This window comes from Calidris pugnax, unplaced genomic scaffold (genome assembly GCF_001431845.1).
Source record: "Calidris pugnax isolate Ruff unplaced genomic scaffold, ASM143184v1 scaffold232, whole genome shotgun sequence".
Classification (NCBI taxonomy): domain Eukaryota; kingdom Metazoa; phylum Chordata; class Aves; order Charadriiformes; family Scolopacidae; genus Calidris; species Calidris pugnax.
In genome coordinates this window covers 728,978-750,056 of record NW_015090956.1, presented here as the reverse complement: position 1 = coordinate 750,056, position 21,079 = coordinate 728,978, and the positions used below count along the sequence as shown (strand labels likewise).

At 42.7% G+C, this 21,079-nt stretch overlaps 1 protein-coding gene across 1 annotated transcript; it reads left to right on the top strand.

The window, feature by feature from the left end:
• The first annotated feature begins 3,448 nt into the window (after window positions 1-3,448).
• AMMECR1L (AMMECR1 like) lies at window positions 3,449-20,384 on the top strand. The gene is made up of 7 exons (XM_014952165.1): window positions 3,449-3,792; window positions 5,882-6,326; window positions 12,990-13,100; window positions 13,579-13,693; window positions 14,486-14,576; window positions 15,568-15,664; window positions 16,850-20,384. The coding sequence occupies exons 2-7, from the start codon at window positions 5,920-5,922 to the stop codon at window positions 16,959-16,961; spliced, it is 933 nt and encodes a 310-aa protein (XP_014807651.1). The 5' UTR covers window positions 3,449-3,792; window positions 5,882-5,919; the 3' UTR covers window positions 16,962-20,384.
• The last annotated feature ends 695 nt before the right edge of the window (window positions 20,385-21,079 follow it).

Genomic DNA, 21,079 nt, shown 5'->3' with positions numbered 1-21,079 from the left:
AGGCTTGAAAAAAAAAAAAAAAAAAAAAAAAAAAAAACCCAAAAAAAAAAAAAATATAAAAGAAGAAAAAGGAAAAAAAAAAAAAAGAAAAAAGCCGGGGGGGTAAATCATTTCAAAGTGATTTTTTGTAGTGTCTGTGTGTGTGTGTCTATGTTGGTGCTCTGGGATACTTGTTTTGAAGTACCTCTTGCAACAGAGGACTTCCTGTAGCTGGTGTAATGTTAATTGTATGTACCACATACATCCTGAAAACGTTAATAAAGGACTTGGAGGTTTTTGTATGTGAGCAGTTTTTATACCTTTATGCTAGTGAAACTACTCAACCTAAAAACTCAAAAACAAGTTTAAAGCCTTAAAAAAGAAAGCCTTTTGAGGAGACAAAACAGAATGCAGGAAAGTAGTCAGCCCCATGTGGCTAAGGGAAGGGTAACTTAATTCACAGTTCAGCTCCTAAAGATGCAATATGAATTGCTCCCCATGCACCTGTGTGTTTAACCTTAATTTGTTACAAAGGTTGCCAAATCAGTTCATTTTTAGCTGCCTCAAGAAGAAAAAGGAAAAAAAAAAAAAAGAAAAAAGCCGGGGGGGTAAATCATTTCAAAGTGATTTTTTGTAGTGTCTGTGTGTGTGTGTCTATGTTGGTGCTCTGGGATACTTGTTTTGAAGTACCTCTTGCAACAGAGGACTTCCTGTAGCTGGTGTAATGTTAATTGTATGTACCACATACATCCTGAAAACGTTAATAAAGGACTTGGAGGTTTTTGTATGTGAGCAGTTTTTATACCTTTATGCTAGTGAAACTATTCAACCTAAAAACTCAAAAACAAGTTTAAAGCCTTAAAAAAGAAGCCTTTTAAGGAGACAAAACAGAATGCAGGAAAGTAGTTGGCCCCTTGTGTGGCCGAGGGAAGGGTAACTTACTTCACAGTTCAACTCCTAAAGATGCAATATGAATTGCTCCCCATGCACCTGTGCATTTAACCTTAATTTGCTACAAAGGTTGCCAAATCAGTTCATTTTTAGCCGCCTCATCAGGAGACTTCGTTTCATGAACTAATTCTGTTTCAAGAATACACAAAGGTTGCCAAATCAGTTCATTTTTAGCTGCCTCATGGGGAGACTTCCATTTCAAGAATACTTCTTTCTTTCATCCAGTTACAGGGTTGTGATCTTGATTTTATTCAGAATTGTGTTCTTTCAGTAGTTACGTTCTAAAAAATGGCATTAATTCCTTAGTTCTGATTATTTTTTTTTAACTAGACAATACCCATATTCACACTGTTGTGGGTTTTTTTCACACATGCAAAAATCCCAACTTCAGATTTGTCTGGATGGCAGTCTCATTTTCATATTGGCTTGATTTTACTTTTTTAAAATAAAAGCATATTCATTATAGGATACAATTATAGTACAATGATATTGTAACTTCAGTAATAGGAAAGTTACGGTAATTATTTCCTAATTTCCTTGGCTAGAAGAAAGAAAACATCAAAATATCCCTACAGTTTTACAAGCCTGCAAGAAGGGTGTGCATGTCCAAGTGTATGCTGAAACGCAACAGTCTGGCACAGCGCAAATTAAAATGCGAGAGGTAAGACATTACAAGCCTGCAAGAAGGGTGTGCATGTCCATGTGTATGCTGAAACGCAAGAGAGTCTGGCACAGCGCAAATTAAAATGTGAGAGGTAAGACACGAAAAGGTGGGAAGCAAATGAACGGCCACTTGTCATCCTGTATTCCTTGTGTGTCAGGAACAGAACACGCACAGCTGGTCAAGTGTTTGTTTGCCATTGTCATGGCAACAAACCACGGACACCACCAGCATTGTTGGGTCCCTAAAGACCCTGCAAGAAGCTCACTCCCATCCTAACGTTGCCTTTTGTAAGGCTGAGAACTGTTTCACAGTTTTGGCAAAGGGCTTTTGGATGAAATCAAAGGCATTACCAGCAAAGGGTGAGGTATTTTTTGGTGGGAAGGGAGGGAAAGATTCTTTTAAAGGACAGCAGAAGTTTAAAACTTGCTCTTAATCCTTTCTTCTAAGCTATTCTCGACTGATTCTTTAAAAAGACCACAGTAACCATAGTTTTCATAAGCTGGTATTCAAGGCTATCAACTAGACTAAAAGGATTGTGTTATTCCATAATCTTAGAATAACCTTATTCTTAGTAATGACAGTGTTGTCCTAGTGCTGTGGAAACAGTATAGATTCTGTAGGAGAATGTAAGAGCCACTGCCTTCAATATTTATCCAACTTATGTTTTCTCACCTCTTATTCTTAATGCTTAGATCAGGAACGGTGTACAGAAATTCCACTTCACGATCTTAAAGAGTTACACCAGTTTATTTGTCTCTTGGGGCTGAACGTGTAGTGTGCTTACCCTGGGACCTCTACAACCTGTTCTTTGGCTATCCTAAGTGTTTTGCTGGTATTCTCAGAAGGAAATGAGGAAGTAGGGTGGTGGTTTGCTGCAGAGTCCCTCTATCACCTAACTTGCTCTACACCAAGAACACCTCACAGAGCTGGAATGCCTTGACTTGGACTGCAGCCCTCACCCCGGAGACTTAACTGCCCAAAACGGCCAGCTCTGAGAGAAGGCTCTCCTTTGAGAGCACCTACAGAGCCTCTGTTTTTACAGCGTGTCCTAATGGAATAACTACTTCTCTGCAGTATTTCTGATAAGGGTGGGTGTCAAGAGGATGGTGCTGGTCTTTTTTCAGTGGTGCCCGGTGACAGGACAAGAGGGAACGAGCACAAACTTGAACATAGGAAGTTCCATCTAAACATGAGGAGGAACTTCTTTCCTCTGAGGGTGGCAGAGCCCTGGAAGAGGCTGCCCATGGAGGTGGTGGAATTTCTGTCTCGGGAGACATTCCAAAGCCGCCTGGACACGTTCCTGTGCGGCCTGCTCTGGCAGGGGGTTGGCCTGGATGATCTCCAGAGGTCCCTTCCAACCCCATAGCGTTCTGTGATGCTGTGACTGAGGCGCCCCAATGGGGCCGAGAAACAGGCAGTTTTTGTTCCAGCGTAGTTGTGACACTTGGTATGTGCTGCCAGAAACGCGTTTTATACCTCACTGTAAATAAAATCTACTCGGCGGCCAGAGCTATTTTTTAAACCCACTGCGGCACAAGCGCCTGCCCGCCTTTCCTGAACGGAAGGTTTTGCCCTCCTTCCCCGCCCGGCCGGGTGAGGGAACCCGCTGAGGGAGCCCTGTCGGTACCTTCCTTCCCGCGGCAGCCCCGGCGGAACGGGCCTCCGAGCCTCTCCCCTCAGCTCCCACCGGCGCCGGGCCGTGCTGAGGGCGGGCGGGAACCGGCCTTGGGCCTCCTCAGCCGTGAGGCGGCAGCGGCGGGACGGAGCGGAACTCTCCCGTCTCTATGGTTCCGAGTGAAGAGAGAGGGGCAGAGCGTCCTCCCGTCTCTATGGTGGCGCCGGCTCCGCGGGGCCGACGGGAGGCTGGCGGACTATGTGCATTTTTCCCTCATTACCTCACGCGCGGGGAGGAGGCTGCCGGGATAGCGGAGGACCTTCCCTCGGCCTCGCTCCGGTCCTCCAGCTCCCCTCGCTGCCCGGCGGCCCCGGGAAGCCCGGCTGCCGGCCCGGCTGCCGCGCCGGGCCCGGACAACCCCCTTCCCGTCCGCCGGGCTCGCTTCTCCGGGGGGAGCCTCGCCCAGGCCCATGGCTCGATGAGGCGGGAGAAGGAGGAGGAGGAGGCGGCGGCGGGGCAGCAGCGGCGGCGGCTGGGCTGAGGCGGAGGAGAAGCCGCGTCCGGCCCGGGACGGGTGCAGGAGGTGGGCGAGAACGGAGCTGGGGACGGGGGACGGACAAAGACGGCGGAGTTAACGGGGTGGGGGGACGGACGGACACACGGACAGTGAGGCCCGGTGCGGAGCCCACATCTCCGGGGGTCCGCAGCCGCTGCTGAAGCGGGAGGTTCGGCGCAGGGGTCGCCCCCCGGGGCAGGGGTCGTGGCGGGGGGGGAGGCCGGGCCGAGGCCTCCCGCGGCGGGGAGCGGGGCCCGCGGCTGCGGCCGGGCGCCGGGGAGGGCAGCCGCCTTTGTTAGGCCCCTGCTGCAGGGGAGGGTGGATGGAGGAGACCTCCTCTCTGCCCCCTGCCACGTCTCCGCCGCGAAATGAAGAGCTGTGGTTCCAAATTAATAATTATTCCCCCCCCAAAATGTGACCAGCCTTCCGTGACAACTTGGGAAGGCTCCTCCATCCCAGCAGCTTCACTGAGCCACAGCAGCATAACTTTTAACAGGCACTAAAAAAAAAGGACATGTTTACTTTGTCAAAGTTATACTTTTCTTCTTCCTGTCCTTTCTTTTTTTTTTTTTTTTAATTACAAAGGTAGAGATCGCAGGAAAAAGGCTAATTTCCCTTAGGTCTTGTGAATTGCTCCTGATGCAGATTGTCTTTATAAAACCCCCAGGTGAGGATTCCCAAGCAGAGTCAGCTCTGCAAGTGTAGGGGTTTTGTGTCCAGAGACGCGTCTCTCTGCGCCTCTCACACCAGTCCTGCTTCAGTCCAGGGTCCCACTGCTCTTACTGTGGCTGAGGAAACTTCATGGATAGAGTTTCCACGGCACACACGTGCAGAGAAGGAAGGGAGTTGTCACACCATGAATTTTGGGGCACATCACATCCCCCCAGTTCTGTGTATGTGCTGTCAGTTCGGCCATAGGTTAAATTCTTGGAAGACTTGGAGGGATGCTCTGGTGGGTAAAGAAGCAGCCTGATAGGAGCTGAGTGGGACTTCCAGTTCTCCTCAGTGTTCTCTGTGACTTATCTCTGTGCTTTTAGCCCCATTTGACAGGTGGGAAACTGCTTTTTCCCTGCCTTTGTGTGTTTAGATCCCATGGCCATGATGGTATGACACTTATTTAAGTGCCCACCATTGATGCCTGGTACTTGCCTATCATCTTTGTTCATTTTTGTTCACACAGCCTTTCCTCCTCCTAATTTGTTCCACCCTTTCTTGTGATGCAAGAGCTACCATTCTCTTTTGTGCAAGCGAAACACTCTTCTGGGGTTGTTTAGTGGTTTGTTTTTTTATACTATATCTGTTTCCTGCCATTACCACTTCCCTCTGCTCAGACTGTGCTGCGTCTTCAGCTCTTCCTCTCCTGCATATCCTGACTATACCCCCGACACGTTTCCGTAGGAGTGCTATTGATGTACTCTAATCCCAGAAAATAAATGCAGATTCTCCTTCTTGGGGTCTGGAAAATAACCCGTAGTTTAGAAAAACGGTGATTTGGTGCTTGCAGCTTCTCTTTGTGTCTTGCTGAGGCCAGCACTGAGTCAAGGGCAGCACCCCTGGGAGCCCGACCCTGAAGGTGTTGTGGGGAGTTGTTGTCGTTCTGCTGTTGAGAACAGGGAAGGGAAATGCACTTGTGGTTTTTAAGTAGCTGTTTGCCATCAGTGCAGACATTGACCGAGGGCGAACAGGTGATCTGGAGAGGTAGCGGATGGGATATATCCATATTCCAAAGTCTTTTTGTCCTTTTTTTCTTCTGTTCTCCCTCAGTTTCATTCCCTTTATGGGAAGATTTGTTATGGTTTAAGGGTTTTTTTTGTGATGAGGTGCCTGTTACAGCGTTCACTACACCTCACCAATAACTTTAAAAGTGTGATTTCACACGTGTTGTATAGGCACTCTTTCAATTTATGTGTAAAAAACCCCATTCCACTTGCTGAACTGGTTTTAATTCTGTACTTAGTCGCACGTTGCAAGGATTTTCTTCCTCTCTTCTTTTTTTGTCATAAACAAAAGCAAACCTCTCTGACACCTTGGCAGAAGCAAGGAAGCAGCTCTTGGGTTTTCACCTGTAACTGTTTTGTGTGTTTTGCTTTTTTTTTTTTTTCCTTCCCTTTGCCAGGGTTCTGCAGTGCTCCAGGCGGCCAGTTTTGAAGCAGGATGGGAAAAAGACGCTGTGTTCCTCCACTTGAGCCCAAGCTGGCAGCTGGCTGTTGTGGGGTAAAGAAGCCCAAGTTGTCTGGGAGCGGAACGCACAGTCATGGGAATCAGGCCACAACCGTACCGGGCTCCAGTTCAGGTCCTCTTCAGAACCACCAGCATACAGATGGGAATAATGGAAGGGAGAACGTATCTGACTTGACTTTGGGCCCAGGAAATTCTCCGATTACTCGAATGAATCCCACTTCGGGAGCTCTGAGCCCGCTTACTCGGCCCAATGGAACTGCCAACAGCACCAAGAACCTGGTGGTGACAGCGGAGATGTGCTGCTACTGCTTTGATGTACTCTACTGTCATCTCTATGGGTTCCCTCAGCCACGACTTCCTCGATTTACCAATGACCCCTAGTGAGTAAATCCACGTGCGGGAGGAAAGCTGAGAGACCAGCATCCAGAGCTGTGGTTTGGTTGGGGAGGGATGAAGGGTTTCCTCTGGGGAACGGGAAAAATGGTGTGCAGGGAGGAAGGGGGGGCATTCTGCTGCTTGCTTCATCTACCAGAAACAAAAAAAAGGGCACGCTGTAAGTGCACCAAAGAGTAAAAACATTCTGTTATGTTTGTTGGTGGAGATGACTGGAGCTTTGAAGAGTGGCCTTCAAGGGAGAACATGTTTAGCTCTACAGAAGGAGAGGTAGGCAAAATATGAGGAAGAGCAGTGCTTCTTCAGCTCACAGTCTGATGTGTTGTGTGAGACATTACGTGTTTTACTGAGGAGTGGAAACCCACTTCATAATAACGTTCTGTTAAAGTTTGCTCTCTTCTTTGTAAATAGATTCCTCTGCCAAAAAATTAACTGCACTGTGCCTCCCCTCCCGTAAAATTGTACTAAAAGAATGAGTGAAACCAAAATTAGAGTTTTCAGAAAACAGTAAAATAACGTCATTAATTTGAAGAGGATCCTGCTTCTGATGTCAGGCCCTAACTTGGTGAAAGGACAAGGGGAGAGGTTTCCTTCTGTGAAGCAAGTGGAAGGGAATCAAGAAGTTGAAACAAGTTCCCAGCTCATCCTGTAGCAAGTGCTGACCTGGGGAGAATTGGACAAGGACACTTACAAGGGTGTTCAGTTGTCCCAAGTTAATGGGTTTGGCAGGGACAGGCACCAAAAATTTGCCTGTTGTGGAACTGAAAAACTGCGTTATGGAGATAGCGCTAGTTGGGCAATATGGGGAGAAATGGAGAGTTAACTTTTTCAAGGACGATACCAAGGTTATGAAGAAAGGAGGTGTGTGTGAGAAGCAGTGAGGAGAAGGATTTATGAAGTTATTTCGCTTTGGTGAGATGTAGCTAATGTTTGTCTGAAGGTTGAATGTGTAGGTGTGGAAATGTTAATGTTGTTAAAGTGTTTGGTGGAAGAATTATATGTGAAAGATCAATGACAGATACACCTTCTGACACTCCTCCGGGGGCCACCTCCGGAACAACAGATAAAATAAAAAGTTGTTGACATCCTTAATTTAAGTTAATGAATTTTGAATTGATGTAAAGGAACAATGGCTTAAACAGGTCAAGGACTCTTTCCGTGTATTGAATGTCTCCCCATCTTATTGGCTGTCAGTGTAGATGTAGGTTGTGCATCCATGCAGTTATTATCCGAGCAGGATTATGGATACATGTTCTGAATGCTACCGCAGACTAAGCTCTTTAATATTGTAAATACAAGCCAGTGGAGAAATACTCTGGATTAGAATATAGAATAGTTCCGGGGACTCCCTAAACGGAAATATTTCCATTGTTGTTTTTCATACCTAACCTAAGTAGGCTCCTTTTAGAAAATGATACGTTGGTCTGCTTATTATTTCATCGCTTGAAAAGCAAAGGGGTTTTTTTTGTTGTTGTTGTTACATTCTTAAGTCAGTAAGAGAGATTATTATATACAGATTCATTATTTTGGTGTTAAAGGAGATTTCTAGCTGGATGTTGTTGTTGTTTCTGTTGACTAGTTTCAAAAAAGGCACTCTTTAGGGAATCTCAGCTGTTGGAATTTTATGCCCAAATTTGAAAAGTAAAAAAAAAAAAAAATCACTTGCTGGGCATTTCTGTGCTGATAATTGGAGTCTTTTAGTTTAGCACTCCAAAGTGAAACCAGTTCCTGACTTATCTTCCCCCCTGGGCAAATGCCTACCTGAATTTTCTTGTGTTTTCAGCATTTATGCTGTTGCTTCTAGCAAATAGTTGTATGTACCCCAGGGCCAAACATGAGGTTTGCTCTCTTGTAGAGCAGCAGACAGGATGATCTGTCACACTTGAGATAATAACGCAATGAACTTTAAGCCAAATGTTATCAAACATACGAGTAAGCAAAGTGAAAATAGGTAAATAATTTGTATTGTGTTCATTTGTAACACAATTAATATTGACGTAAGCGATCTTTGAACAAAACAAAGCTATATTCCAGAAGTCTGTCTGGACAGACAGAATAAGAGACTGTGGATGGAAAACGTAAACGATCTTTAAACAAAACAAAGGTATATTCCAGAAGTCTGTCTGGACAGACAGAAAAAGAGACTGGATGGAAGAAACAGAAAGATGCACAGGATTGTCCCAACCTGTTTCTCAGGAACAGATCTTTTTGATTGGTGCTGAACCCCAACGTAAAGATAGAAGTAGTCATGAAGGTCAGGGTTCTGCACAAACAGGGTAATAACATAAAAGTTACAGGGTTATGACTTGGAAATCACCATGAATTCCAATTACCAGCTTGAGAGGGTATGCACATAGGCAACAATCTTGATGGGAATTAAGGAGCTGGTAGATACCTCTGGAGTCAGGGAAACATGTACATGTTAGCAATGACGTTTACAAATCAGTGTAGAGAAGGTGGCATTGCAAGACTCGTAGTTATGCCTGAATTAACATGATAAATGAAGAAAATATCCCCTTTGCTCTTTAGGTTATGGAAAAAATTACAATTTTGAACCCAGATGACGTGTAAATATTTAATTGGTTACTCCTTCCACAAGCCAGTGGAGAAATACTCTGGATTAGAATATAGAATAGTTCCGGGGACTCCCTAAACGGAAATATTTCCATTGTTGCTTTTCATACCTAACCTAAGTAGGCTCCTTTTAGAAAATGATACGTTGGTCTGCTTATTATTTCATCACTTGAAAAGCAAAGGGTTTTTTTTGTTGTTGTTGTTACATTCTTAAGTCAGTAAGAGAGATTATTATATACAGATTCATTATTTTGGTGTTAAAGGAGATTTCTAGCTGGATGTTGTTGTTGTTTCTGTTGACTAGTTTCAAAAAAGGCACTCTTTAGGGAATCTCAGCTGTTGGAATTTTATGCCCAAATTTGAAAAGTAAAAAAAAAAAAAAATCACTTGCTGGGCATTTCTGTGCTGATAATTGGAAAGTCTTTTAGTTTAGCACTCCAAAGTGAAACCAGTTCCTGACTTATCTTCCCCCCTGGGCAAATGCCTACCTGAATTTTCTTGTGTTTTCAGCATTTATGCTGTTGCTTCTAGCAAATAGTTGTATGTACCCCAGGGCCAAACATGAGGTTTGCTCTCTTGTAGAGCAGCAGACAGGATGATCTGTCACACTTGAGATAATAACGCAATGAACTTTAAGCCAAATGTTATCAAACATACGAGTAAGCAAAGTGAAAATAGGTAAATAATTTGTATTGTGTTCATTTGTAACACAATTAATATTGACGTAAACGATCTTTAAACAAAACAAAGGTATATTCCAGAAGTCTGTCTGGACAGACAGAAAAAGAGACTGGATGGAAGAAACAGAAAGATGCACAGGATTGTCCCAACCTGTTTCTCAGGAACAGATCTTTTTGATTGGTGCTGAACCCCAACGTAAAGATAGAAGTAGTCATGAAGGTCAGGGTTCTGCACAAACAGGGTAATAACATAAAAGTTACAGGGTTATGACTTGGAAATCACCATGAATTCCAATTACCAGCTTGAGAGGGTATGCACATAGGCAACAATCTTGATGGGAATTAAGGAGCTGGTAGATACCTCTGGAGTCAGGGAAACATGTACATGTTAGCAATGACGTTTACAAATCAATGTAGAGAAGGTGGCATTGCAAGACTCGTTGTTATGCCTGAATTAACATGATAAATGAAGAAAATATCCCGTTTGTTCTTCCAATTATGGAAAAAATTACAATTTTGAACCCAAATGACATGTAAATATTTAATTGGTTACTCCTTCCACATTTGTACTTCAGTCTGATTATTTTAATAGTGGGTGTTACAAACTGGTACTAAAACTAGTTTCTACTTGCCACGTAAGTTAGATAAGATACTGGCATCTTAAAATCTGTACGGTGACAGCTTTTTTTTTCTTAGTCCAGTTAAGTTCTGATTTGAACAAAGTACATTCTGTTATTTCAAAACTCCTTTTGTAGTTGCAATTGGAGGAGCTAGTTTTCAGTTGCTGAAATTCCCCTCTCCTCAGCTTAGCAAACTCTCATCAAACACACCGTAAGTAGGATGTTGTGGCTGGGGGAGAAATGGTTGCCATAATCTGCTCAGGATACGACTGCAAAGTGCTGGTAAGTGCTCGTGGGTGAACATGGGTAAAAGGTTGTCAGGACTTTCCTCAGTACATCTGGGAAATACACTTTTCAGGGAGGAGCTGTGGAACAATTGACGTATTGTCAGCTGCACCTGCAATTTGCTAAATGCATTTATTCGTCAGATGCAGGAACAACATCTTTTCTACAGTGAAAAACTTTGTAATGGTGAAATGCTTTATACTTGTACAAAATCATATCTTTTTTTTTAATGCCACAGTTGTTATGGCCACAGTGAAAAATTGTTTCAAATGTGGTTTAAGATATTTTAAAATATGACAGCCTTCTGAATGTAATTATCCTGTCCTTTCTAGTAATACCTCTTCTATTATAGATGGAGAAAGCTGTGTCACAGCTCAGTGGAAACTTTTTTTTTTTTTTTTGGAAGTGGAAAGAGGTGAATTGAAAATGTGAACCTGTAATTAGAATTGAAGAAGAGAAGGAACTTACTTAGATCTGTATTCTGTCAGCAATGCTTTTCATTTTCTCCCTTCCCTTTTCTGTTTGGGGTGAGTGTCATGTGGGCTAAGTAATGGTTTCAAAACTTTAATTAGATTAAGCTAAATTTCCACTGAGCTTGTGACAGTAATGTTTCTCAGAAATCTCCTTTGCAAGTTTAGTATCTTTTTTTTGTAAGCTTTCTAATGTATTTTCTTACGCTCTTGTTTCTGTTTTCTGTTTCAACATATGGTAGCTAGATTAAAATGTAGAGGAATGGTATCCTGAAAGTGCCTTGAAGTGTAGTTGGAAAACTAGAACAGTAAATCCTCTGTCTTGGTCAAGCAACCATAAGGTGGCTGATGGTTGTGGAATAATGTTTCCACTTCCTCTGTGGGCAAAGTACTCCACAATTATCACTTAAAGGCTATTTGCTATTTTGGGTAGTACTCATGCAGTTGGTCACAGCTGGTAACTAGATCCTGAGTGGTGAATTTATGCTGTGATAGAGTTTTTTAATTCCATTGTCGCTTTGAGGAACATCACTGGGTGGTGGTTTATTACTGCATTTTAAATTATGTTCTATCTACTTAGACATAAGAAGCTGTGTTGCCTGTATTTATGAAGTCATCCACACTCCATGCTGGTTTTGTTGTCTGAAAAGAATCTCTTAGTACTTTTTGTAATATTTGCTGCAAAGATATATTGCTTACAAGAGCTTCAAGATTTGAGGAAAGTGTCTGAGCTCTGTTGTAGAAATCTGTTATTCTGTCTTCGTATTTTAGAACTCCTGTCTGTGTTTATCTCCGAGAATTACTTTAACACTGCATGTTTTCCATCATATTACTTACCTTTGAAAGTTCAACAGAAATCCACAGACGGATGTTTGGAATCACTAAGGACTAACTTTCTCATCTGTGCTTGGGTTCAAAGCGATTCAGTGCTCTGTAATCTGAAGAAGTAAGATCATTCATCCTGGTTTTATAATTAGATCGGCATCAGCAGCTGCCTTGCAGAATTTTCCAGATGTTCAGGCGTTGTTGTAAAGCTGCAGCCACCACTGTCTTTTTTTTTTTTACTGTTTCTCTCTACAGCTGTTTGCAATTTCACTCATTTCTGTAGAAGTGAACTTTTTGCATTTAATATCCAGTCATCTTTACCAATTTACCTCTTTATAGGGCTTTTCTGAATACCATAGTTCTTAACTTCTTGGATTTTGAGGCTTAATCATGGCTTGTAGTTTAACAGATTGAAATGAGCATGCTGAATTTAAGAATCTACTGTTATGCCTGTAAATGCACGGTAGTAGATAGCATGAGAAAATGGAAATCCATGTGATGTTTGAGTAGGGACAATACAGTGATTTTGGTATGTGTTCAACAAGGGAGAATCTGTGTAAATATAAATTGAATGTAAGGTAAGCAATGGATGTGAACATAAACTGTTTGAGCACCAGGGTTGGACCCAGAAGTCAGATCCTCACCGAAATAACAAGAAGAAAAAAACCCCTAGGCTTACTTTTTATCCTTTTGAAAAAAAAGAAAAGCTTTTATCGCAAACCTGAATTATAGATGATTTGTGGAATGCTTGGGGATCTTTCAGGTTCGATGGTACTATAAATAACTAATCTTATTTGCTTCACCTATATTAATTTTGATATGGGTTGTCATGTAAACTAGTGGATGCTACTAAATGAGGCCATTACTTACAGAGGTAATCAGTGGGGTCAAATAACCATATCGCTCGTTAGCCGACAGTGCAGTTTGACCAGAAAAATGTATGTGGAGAGCTTACTGGTGGAGAGAAAGGAGTGTGCCAAAAAGGTTGGGGGAGGTGTTGAGTTTTGCATTTGGGGGGGTGTGTGTGTGGGTTTTTATTATTGCTAGGTAGCAGGTGAGAAGACATGCCTGTTGGGGTTTATTAGAGGGAGAGAAAGCAAGTGCACGCATACGTGCTCGTCTACCCCTTATTGGTCTCCCCTTAGCACACAGATATCTCTAGAGGCTGGAGTATTTCTCTTTTTTTCCCTTTTCAGTCCACTCTTTGTGACGTGGAAGACGGGGCGAGACAAGCGGCTTCGTGGCTGCATCGGGACCTTTTCAGCCATGAATCTTCACTCAGGACTCAGGGAATACACATTAACCAGGTAATTATGTTGAGAATGAAATAAATCTGAAATTAGTTTCCTTTGCTGAAGATCTATAAGGATTCAAGGTTAAGGTGTCGAATCGACGTAGTTCAATTTAATATGCTTCACAATAAAATAAACCTGAGAAAGGTATGATACTTAGGGTGAGGTAATATATCAGGATTTAGTGGAATATCTTTGCAGCAGGTGAATTTTGGTTCACATGTTAAGGCTAATGTGGAATCCATCTTGCATGCTGACAGTTTTGAGCACAGATTTCTCTCCAGCTGCAGTAAGTGGAGGACAGCGCCAGGAAGCTTTGCACTAGTATTTGCCTAATACAGTTCATTAGATGGGGAAGAGATGCAAATCACTTTCTCTGCAGTAGCAAAGGGGAACACGTTTCACTGAGGCATAATCAAAAAGGGAATAATGGAGCGTCTGACACTTTAATTTGATGGCTTGTATTGGGCAATATATCTTCTCTTCCCTTCAGTGCACTTAAGGACAGCCGATTTCCCCCCCTGACCCGCGAGGAGCTGCCCAAACTCTTCTGCTCTGTCTCCCTCCTCACTAACTTTGAGGATGCCAGTGACTACCTGGACTGGGAGGTGAGAACAGGTGCATTTGGAACTCTGCATCACTCTCTCGTTCCGTTCGGGTTCGGGTTAGTACATGGTGATGTGTCTCTTTTGTTACAGGGGTGTTACGGGGATTGAAACTGGGAATAGAAGAAACGGGGCTGGAAAACTAGAAGGGAGGAAGAGGATGGGCTAGCAATATGCGTTTGGTTGGGGGGGGATCCATGTGGGAATAAGAGGATGGGCTAGCAATATGCGTTTGGTTGGGGGGGGATCCAGATGGGATTAAGAGAGGAGACATGAAAGTGTTTTATGGATTTGGCCCAATAGGAGATGGGTGTAAATATGTAAAAACCTGGGAAGTATTTTGATGCTGTGAATAGAAACTGGGAATAAGAAGTAGTTGAGGCTGAAGGTATTAATGATTTTTAGGAGCTTGTACTTGGAAGTATATTTAGTTTATTAAGCAGATGAAATAGACTTTGTGGTTGGGCTATCTTAGGCATGATTCTTGTGTGGATATCTTGTCTTTCTTGCCCAACATAAGAGGTGGAAAACTGTCAGACTTCTGACAAGACGTACTTCAGGAGAAGTGGCAGGGAGGCTGGTTAGGCTTGTCTGGCAGAGGTCCTCTATGCTGCAAAAAGAGCTACTTGTGAGACCTGCCTGGCAAGGACAGGGAGTGGGGAAGAGAATGTCCTTGTCCAGGCGAAAGCCAAACTGGCCAGAGAGAGAGATACACAGTGTTGTGGGAATGACAACTCGATCATGGACTCAGTGCCAGCAAACACCTCTTATTTGGCTGTTCATTTCCATCTATAGGTTGGGATCCATGGGATCAGAATAGAGTTCATCAATGAGAAAGGTGTCAAACGCACAGCCACGTATTTACCTGAGGTTGCTAAGGAACAAGGTGGGTTTGAGATGGCAGCCAAACACGTCATCACATTGTGTCACAGAATTGGGTAACAAAAAATCTATGGATTTTGGGTTTGGATTGCAATGCTATGCTCGTAGTAGTGCCATGGAGCCACCAGGCTTGATCTGGATAACTGACACCTGATACAGCTGCTGCTGGGTTTTCATCTGGCCTTTCTCTCATCCCACATCTGTGCACAGCTGTGTCTTAGTATAAAAATGTTTTAGGGCTTAAGAAATAGAGGCTCTCAAAGTATGGATCTTCCAGCTTCATTCAGCGTTGCATCTTTCCTCTTCTATGTTTCTCCCACCAACTAGGATAACTGCAGGCTGCACAGCACCAACAGGAGAGTCCCTTTCCTCCTCATTCTTGCTAAAGTAGCATCCTCCAGATGAGGGCAGGAAACAGGCCCCCTCTGGAGCACACTTCCCACTCAAATATAGTAGCGGTCACCATGGTAACTGCTCAAAATATTGCCTCCTTTCCTCCACCTAGCAGAGTGGAGTGGTCGCATCCTCCTGGCTCTGGGGCAAAAGACTAAGGTAGGAATTTTAACTCTGATCTCTCACATAGCAGGGCACTGTGCTATCACTAGAGCATCAGGTTGATCCCAATTTGTCTATGTAAAGAGCTAAGTATTATCCAATTTTAAGGCTTGGGGAGCTAAACTTGAGTGGCATCTGAGAAAACAGTTTGGGGTCCCTGCACCAGAAGCAAGGCACAGACCTTGATAAGAAGAGAGGCCATATGGAAAATGGAATTACTGTTTTGCAGACCAGTTCCAGTATGAGTTAAAAGGGGTTGGCATGTGCAGATAGTGTGCGTGCATAAGACCATGTATATCCTGTTCAACACTGGTGTTTCTAAAGTTCTTAAATTTCCTGTTTAGTTGTTTGCTTTTCTAGAGGTCTTTTAATGCATTTCATATCTTTTTGAGACATCATTTTTATATCGAAAAATTTCCCTTGCTTCTATTTTTCAATAGACTGGGATCAGATCCAGACCATAGACTCCTTACTCAGGAAAGGTGGCTTTAAGGCTCCGATTACCAATGATTTTAGGAAAACGATTAAACTCACCAGGTAAGTAGATACAGTTGTCGTCTTTTAGTTTTACTTTATCGTGTTATGTGGGTAATTTGAAGAATTTGTGATGTAAGTCTTCACACCTCTTTCAGATGAGAGTTGTAGTCTGAAAGACAAAATCATAAATGCTGTGTGTTAGGCATATAATGTATATGGAATGAAGTACAATATGTTCAATCATGCAGGATTGAGGTTAACATTTTCTAAGTCCCTGGTTTTAATATCATCATCCACATGAAAGGCCGAAAAAAGTAGGACTTTTAAAAGTTGAAAAGGTTGATTTTTTTTGTATCTTTGCAATGGGCTTCCTTTTCTCAGTGTGCTCATCTGTGCGTGGTGTAGCTATTTGGAGGTGACAGCTGTCTTAAAACCAAACCACACTCAAATTAGGCTGGTTTTCGGAATTTGCTTGCTTTTCTATACCCCCAGCTGTCCTATTGGTTTCAGCTCCCTTTATGTTAGTAAAAATTGGGACATTCTCATTTTGTATAGAAACGCTAATTTATCAGGTCGTTCCTTACCTCTGGAGAAATGAGGTGGGTATGCAGGGTTGGTTTTTTTTCTTTTTAACAGGAGAGGACAAGATGAAGGTTTTCATTAAAATCTGGTGTAACATGGACTTAGTGCAATTCACCACCACTTTGAAGCTACCTGTTGTGCAGTGTGCTTTAGAAGCACCTGGAAATCTCTGGTCTTTCAGAATGGGCTTCACATTTTGTGAATTCTTATTGTACAGCATGGACTAAGCGACATATATGCTGTAATAAACATACCTTTGCCCAGCTCTCCATCATTTTCTTTCACTAGCTTTTCAAATGTAAAGATAACCACGAAAGTAAATAACAGTGAAATACTGGTTATTTAGTCTTGGAAAATGAGTCTTTTCATGCCCCTTTTTTTTTTCCACAGCAAGTGGATAAAAAGAATATAAATTGATCCTTAGTTTCCTTTGGAAAACTCCTTCAGGAGTCCCCTTAATTATGAGTGCCTTGAATAGGGCTCAATTTTTGGGGCCTTGAAGCTAATTCAAGCTTAGATGGGTTATGCAGACAACGGCATGAGGCAATATCAAAGCAGTTTATGAAGGTAGTGGGTTCCTCTTGGTCGTTACTGGCCATGAGCTAAAAGGTGATCTGGGATGAGTGTTTATGTTATTTATTTTTTCTTCTGTTCTTCCCATAGGTACCGCAGTGAGAAGGTGACAATCAGTTATGCAGAATACATGGCTTCCCGTCAGCATTGTTTCCAGAATGGCACTCTTCATGCCCCTCCCCTCTACAATCATTACTCCTGACACACGGCTGCATGACCAGTCCCACTCCCCAGTTGCTGCCAACGGCTACGACATCATTGGGGCAGATGCCTCCTCTTCCTGGTCCAGTTACTTCTATTACTGCACCATTTTATGATGCTAGCTTCCGTTGCCAAGTCTGCCTTCCAGCTGACCTGGGGGGAGGATGAGAGCGTGACAGAACTTCAGGGGCCCAAGCCTTATCTCAGCCTTCCCTCCAAACGGGGGGTTCAGTTGGATTGGGGCTCCATGCCTACGAACTGTCGTGAGGTGCAGAAGACCTCTAGGAGTGAAAGTGCCGCTTCGGACCGCTCTGTTCTTGTGCGTTACCGACACTCTGGAAAGTTGAGTTGTTCATTATGGAAGCCCCCCCAGATCAAGTAGGAGCATTCCCCTGGCAGCCTGGGCAACGGAGTCCAACAAAACATTTTTTAGGTTCTTTTTAATTTTTTTTAACCTCTGGTATCTGTTGTGTACCAAGAGCTGATTGCAGTCCCCACACATCACAGGCGGACATTATGATATTGGGGAGGGTTGAACATCTGGATAGCACCCCATCCTCGTGGACAGAAAACACTTAGAAGACGTGAGAAACCTTTGGATGGTATTGCAGACGAATCCATTATTTAAAGAAACCCTAGAAGGCTTTAATTATCAGATCCCACTGTAGGATGGATTCTCTAGGAATCCTCCTGGTTTACAGTTTTCTGGGTTTTTAGACAGTGCTTTGTAATGTAGCCTGCTATGAAATAGAACACTGTTATTCCTGTAAGAGAGCAACATGGCACTTGCTGTGTATGTGAGGGACAATTTGATTGTCCTGGGACAGCCTCTCCTGTTATGACCAAGACTTGTGTCCAAACGTTTGTAATGGAGCCTGACTGGATTAGGGATGGGGAGGGATTTGCAGGGCATTGACTGTAGTCATACAAGTGAGACTAGTGGCTGAAATGTGTTTAACTTAAGCTAAGAGTCTCGGGGACCTTCCTTTTGATAGGACAGACACTTTCTCTGGTGTGACTATCGATCTTGAGAACTGTTGAATTTTCCAGTTTGTAGCAGGCCTGTGGAATACAGCTGTATGGTTTCACTGGTGTGTTAAATAGTGCCGGTCGTTACCACATCAAGGCAATGAGTGGAGAAACCTGTGTTACCCAAACTGTGTGAAACTCAGGTGCATTCTGTATTTCTTCTCCTGTTGTTGATGATTACAAGAGATACTCTCAATCCAGGAGGAAGATAAGTTACCCAGTTGTTATTCTGCTGCATCGTTGAGGGATGTCATAAATTCTAAATTATGACACTCTCTCAATGAGGTCACTAGACTTCAAAATAGAATTTTGGGGTTTTGGTTTTGTTTTGTTTTGTTTTCCAAGTTTCTGAAGGGTCAGCAATGATCAGGAAGGAAAATACAAGTGCATAGCAGAGTAACAGCTACTTGGTTGCGTATATCTGTAAAGTCTGCTTGCGGGTGGTAATGATGGCTTTTAAAATTGGCTGATGTTTCAAGCCTGAAATTCTCTCCTGGCGTGGCAGGGAGTAGGGCTGGTCGAAAGCTCAGAACTGCACGCTGCTGCTCCTTCTGGTCCTTGAGAAGCAAACTGACTTGTGCAGTCTTGCTTCATGTCCGTGTCATCATGTTCTGCTGGAGGAGAGAGATGTGAGGGAGAGGAGGGGGTCCTATTCCAGATAATGGTGCAATATTGACCCAGCTTTCCTCCTGTACTGGGTCGTTCTTATAAATTGCCACTTTTCCCTTGTGACATTGTTGAGAAGCAATTGAAGATCGAGGGATTGTTTCACGATTTCCTGCTGCTGAGAATAAATCGCTCTTGTTACAAACTGGAGTGGTTTGAAATTACTCTCCCAGGTGCCGTGTAGTGATGGGGGAGGATGGGGTCAGCTCTGGACATACCATTCACCTTTTCAGCTGTCAAACAGTATGATACATAGGGCTACACTCATTACTGTTCAAGTGTTCTATGTTAGAATTTGATTTCTAAAAGGTTAAAAAAAAAAAAAGCAAAAAAAATGGTGCTAAAACTTCACCCCTGAGCACGCTCAGTGAGACTGGTCATGCAGGCATATAGTGCCAGGCTTTTCAACAATATTGTTTCTTTTTCAAATGTTTGCCCTGTTCTGTGTCTTCAACAGTGTATAGTGTTTTCCTGATTTCCTTTTATTTGAATAGGGGATGACTAAGGGGTGGGGTGGGGAGGGTTAGCTGTCATTTTTAAAGAACAGAATTTTAGGATTGAGTGACTCAGTTGGTTCAAGCCTGAAGTGGGATAGATGGTTTGGGACTGGGGAAGCCTTATCCTCTCCCACTTCCATTTCCCCACTCAGACTGTTTAAAAAAAAAAATAAAAAATAAACAAACAAAAATGCCTCTAAAATATGTACTGTGTTCTTGTCTTGTTGCAGTGAGAAGAGAAGCTAGCAAATCAGAAACACTGATCTGCTGCCTAAGAAACAGGCCCTCTCAGCTTTAGCCCCATAAGGGTCCAGCTATAAAATCAGTTGCAAAGTGTGTCAATAGTTAAGTTAGCTCAGAAAAATGTATGACAAGGACAGGTGGTCTCAGGAAATAATCCCATTTCTAGATCATTACACGGCAGCTATGCATAAGGATGAAAGAGGTGAACCGAAATCAAAACTGTACCTTCCAGTTGCCTCAAGAGGGAGGTGACCAAATTCAATGGCCAATTGATTCAAGAATTTCTGTGTTTACTTGGCTGGGACAGCAAGTTAGAACTACTCCTTCTCAAAGCAGCTGTTACCTGGTTTGATCTGGATTTAACTCATCCTTAGAAGCAAGTGCCTTTTGGTCTAGAAGGGCTTATTCTCGTGACAACCACAACTGAGAAATAATCTCACTGCAGTTATGAATTGTCTTTGTTTTACAGTAACTACAGGAGAATGTCTTTGATCACTGGAGTCTGTCAGTGTTGGAATGTTTCCACTGTGAGGTTCTTAGATTTGGTTTTTTCTTTCCATAATGTTCAACAGTCAATCTCAACTGAGGTCATTTCAGTTTGGGAAGGTTTTATGGTCAAAATATCACATATCTACAATTTATCAGAACAAAGAAAAAAAAATCTGTAAGAAAATCTAAGAGTTCATTTTAACCTTTGCACAGAATAATTTGTTTTCATCGTACATTAATAACATCTGCAATCTTCACTGACTATTAGTGCTGTTTTCTGTTTGTATTCTGGAAACTACATGTTGTTTTGTTGGTTTTTTTTTGGTTAATTTATTTCCTTAAAGCAGGAGACCTCTTTTGACCTTCAGTGCAGAGATGTCAGACCAATTCTTTGTATTACACTTGGTTGCCTCCTACCTATATAATAACTTCTGAGTGTAAATAATTGAACTCTATCCTCTAATGAAGTATTGTAGAGAATAAATCATAATGGATAAAGATTATTTGTCCTGTCCTCTTTCTATGCTTTCTCATGCCTTTCTGAGGGATAAGATGAAATCTTTCTCATCGAACAATGTACTACATGTATGAATACCAAACCTCTACATTACATTAAATGTTCAGAACCAGGGAGATTGCCGGAATGGGATGACAGCTGTCTGAAACTGACCCCTAGGGAACACTGCTTGTTACAGACTTCCAGCTGGATTCTGTGTCCCTAATCACAACCCTCTGGGTTCTGTCTGTTAGCCAGTTTTCCATCCACTTAACTGTCCATTCATCTAACCCACATTTCTTAAGCTTAGCTATGAGGATGCTGTGGGAGACAGTGTCAAAAGCCTTGCTGAAGTCAAGGTAGACAACATCCACCGCCCTCTTCTCATCTATCCAACCAGTCATGACATCATAGAAAGCTATCAGGTTAGTCTGACATGACTTTGCCTTGGTAAATCCATGTTGACTACCTCTGATAGCTTTCTTTTCCTCCATATGCTCTGAGATGACACCCAGGATGAGGCGAATGGCCACACAACTATTGTTACCATGTTACTTAAAACAAGTATGTAACTCTACAAATAGACCAATATCCAGATTATTGAACCATTTTTCCCCTTTCTTATAGTTAGCTAGACTGGTCTTATCAGCTCTTAGACTGCTTTTAATCAGATGAATTCTGACATAAACTATATATTTT

Bases quoted from the DNA above. Each gene is read 5' to 3' on its own strand.
- AMMECR1L (XM_014952165.1), top strand. From the start codon at position 5,920: ATGGGAAAAAGACGCTGTGTTCCTCCACTTGAGCCCAAGCTGGCAGCT. The intron at 6,327-12,989 runs GTGAGTAAATCC...TTCCCTTTTCAG, and splicing joins CGATTTACCAATGACCCCTA to TCCACTCTTTGTGACGTGGA. The intron at 13,101-13,578 runs GTAATTATGTTG...TCTTCCCTTCAG, and splicing joins AGGGAATACACATTAACCAG to TGCACTTAAGGACAGCCGAT.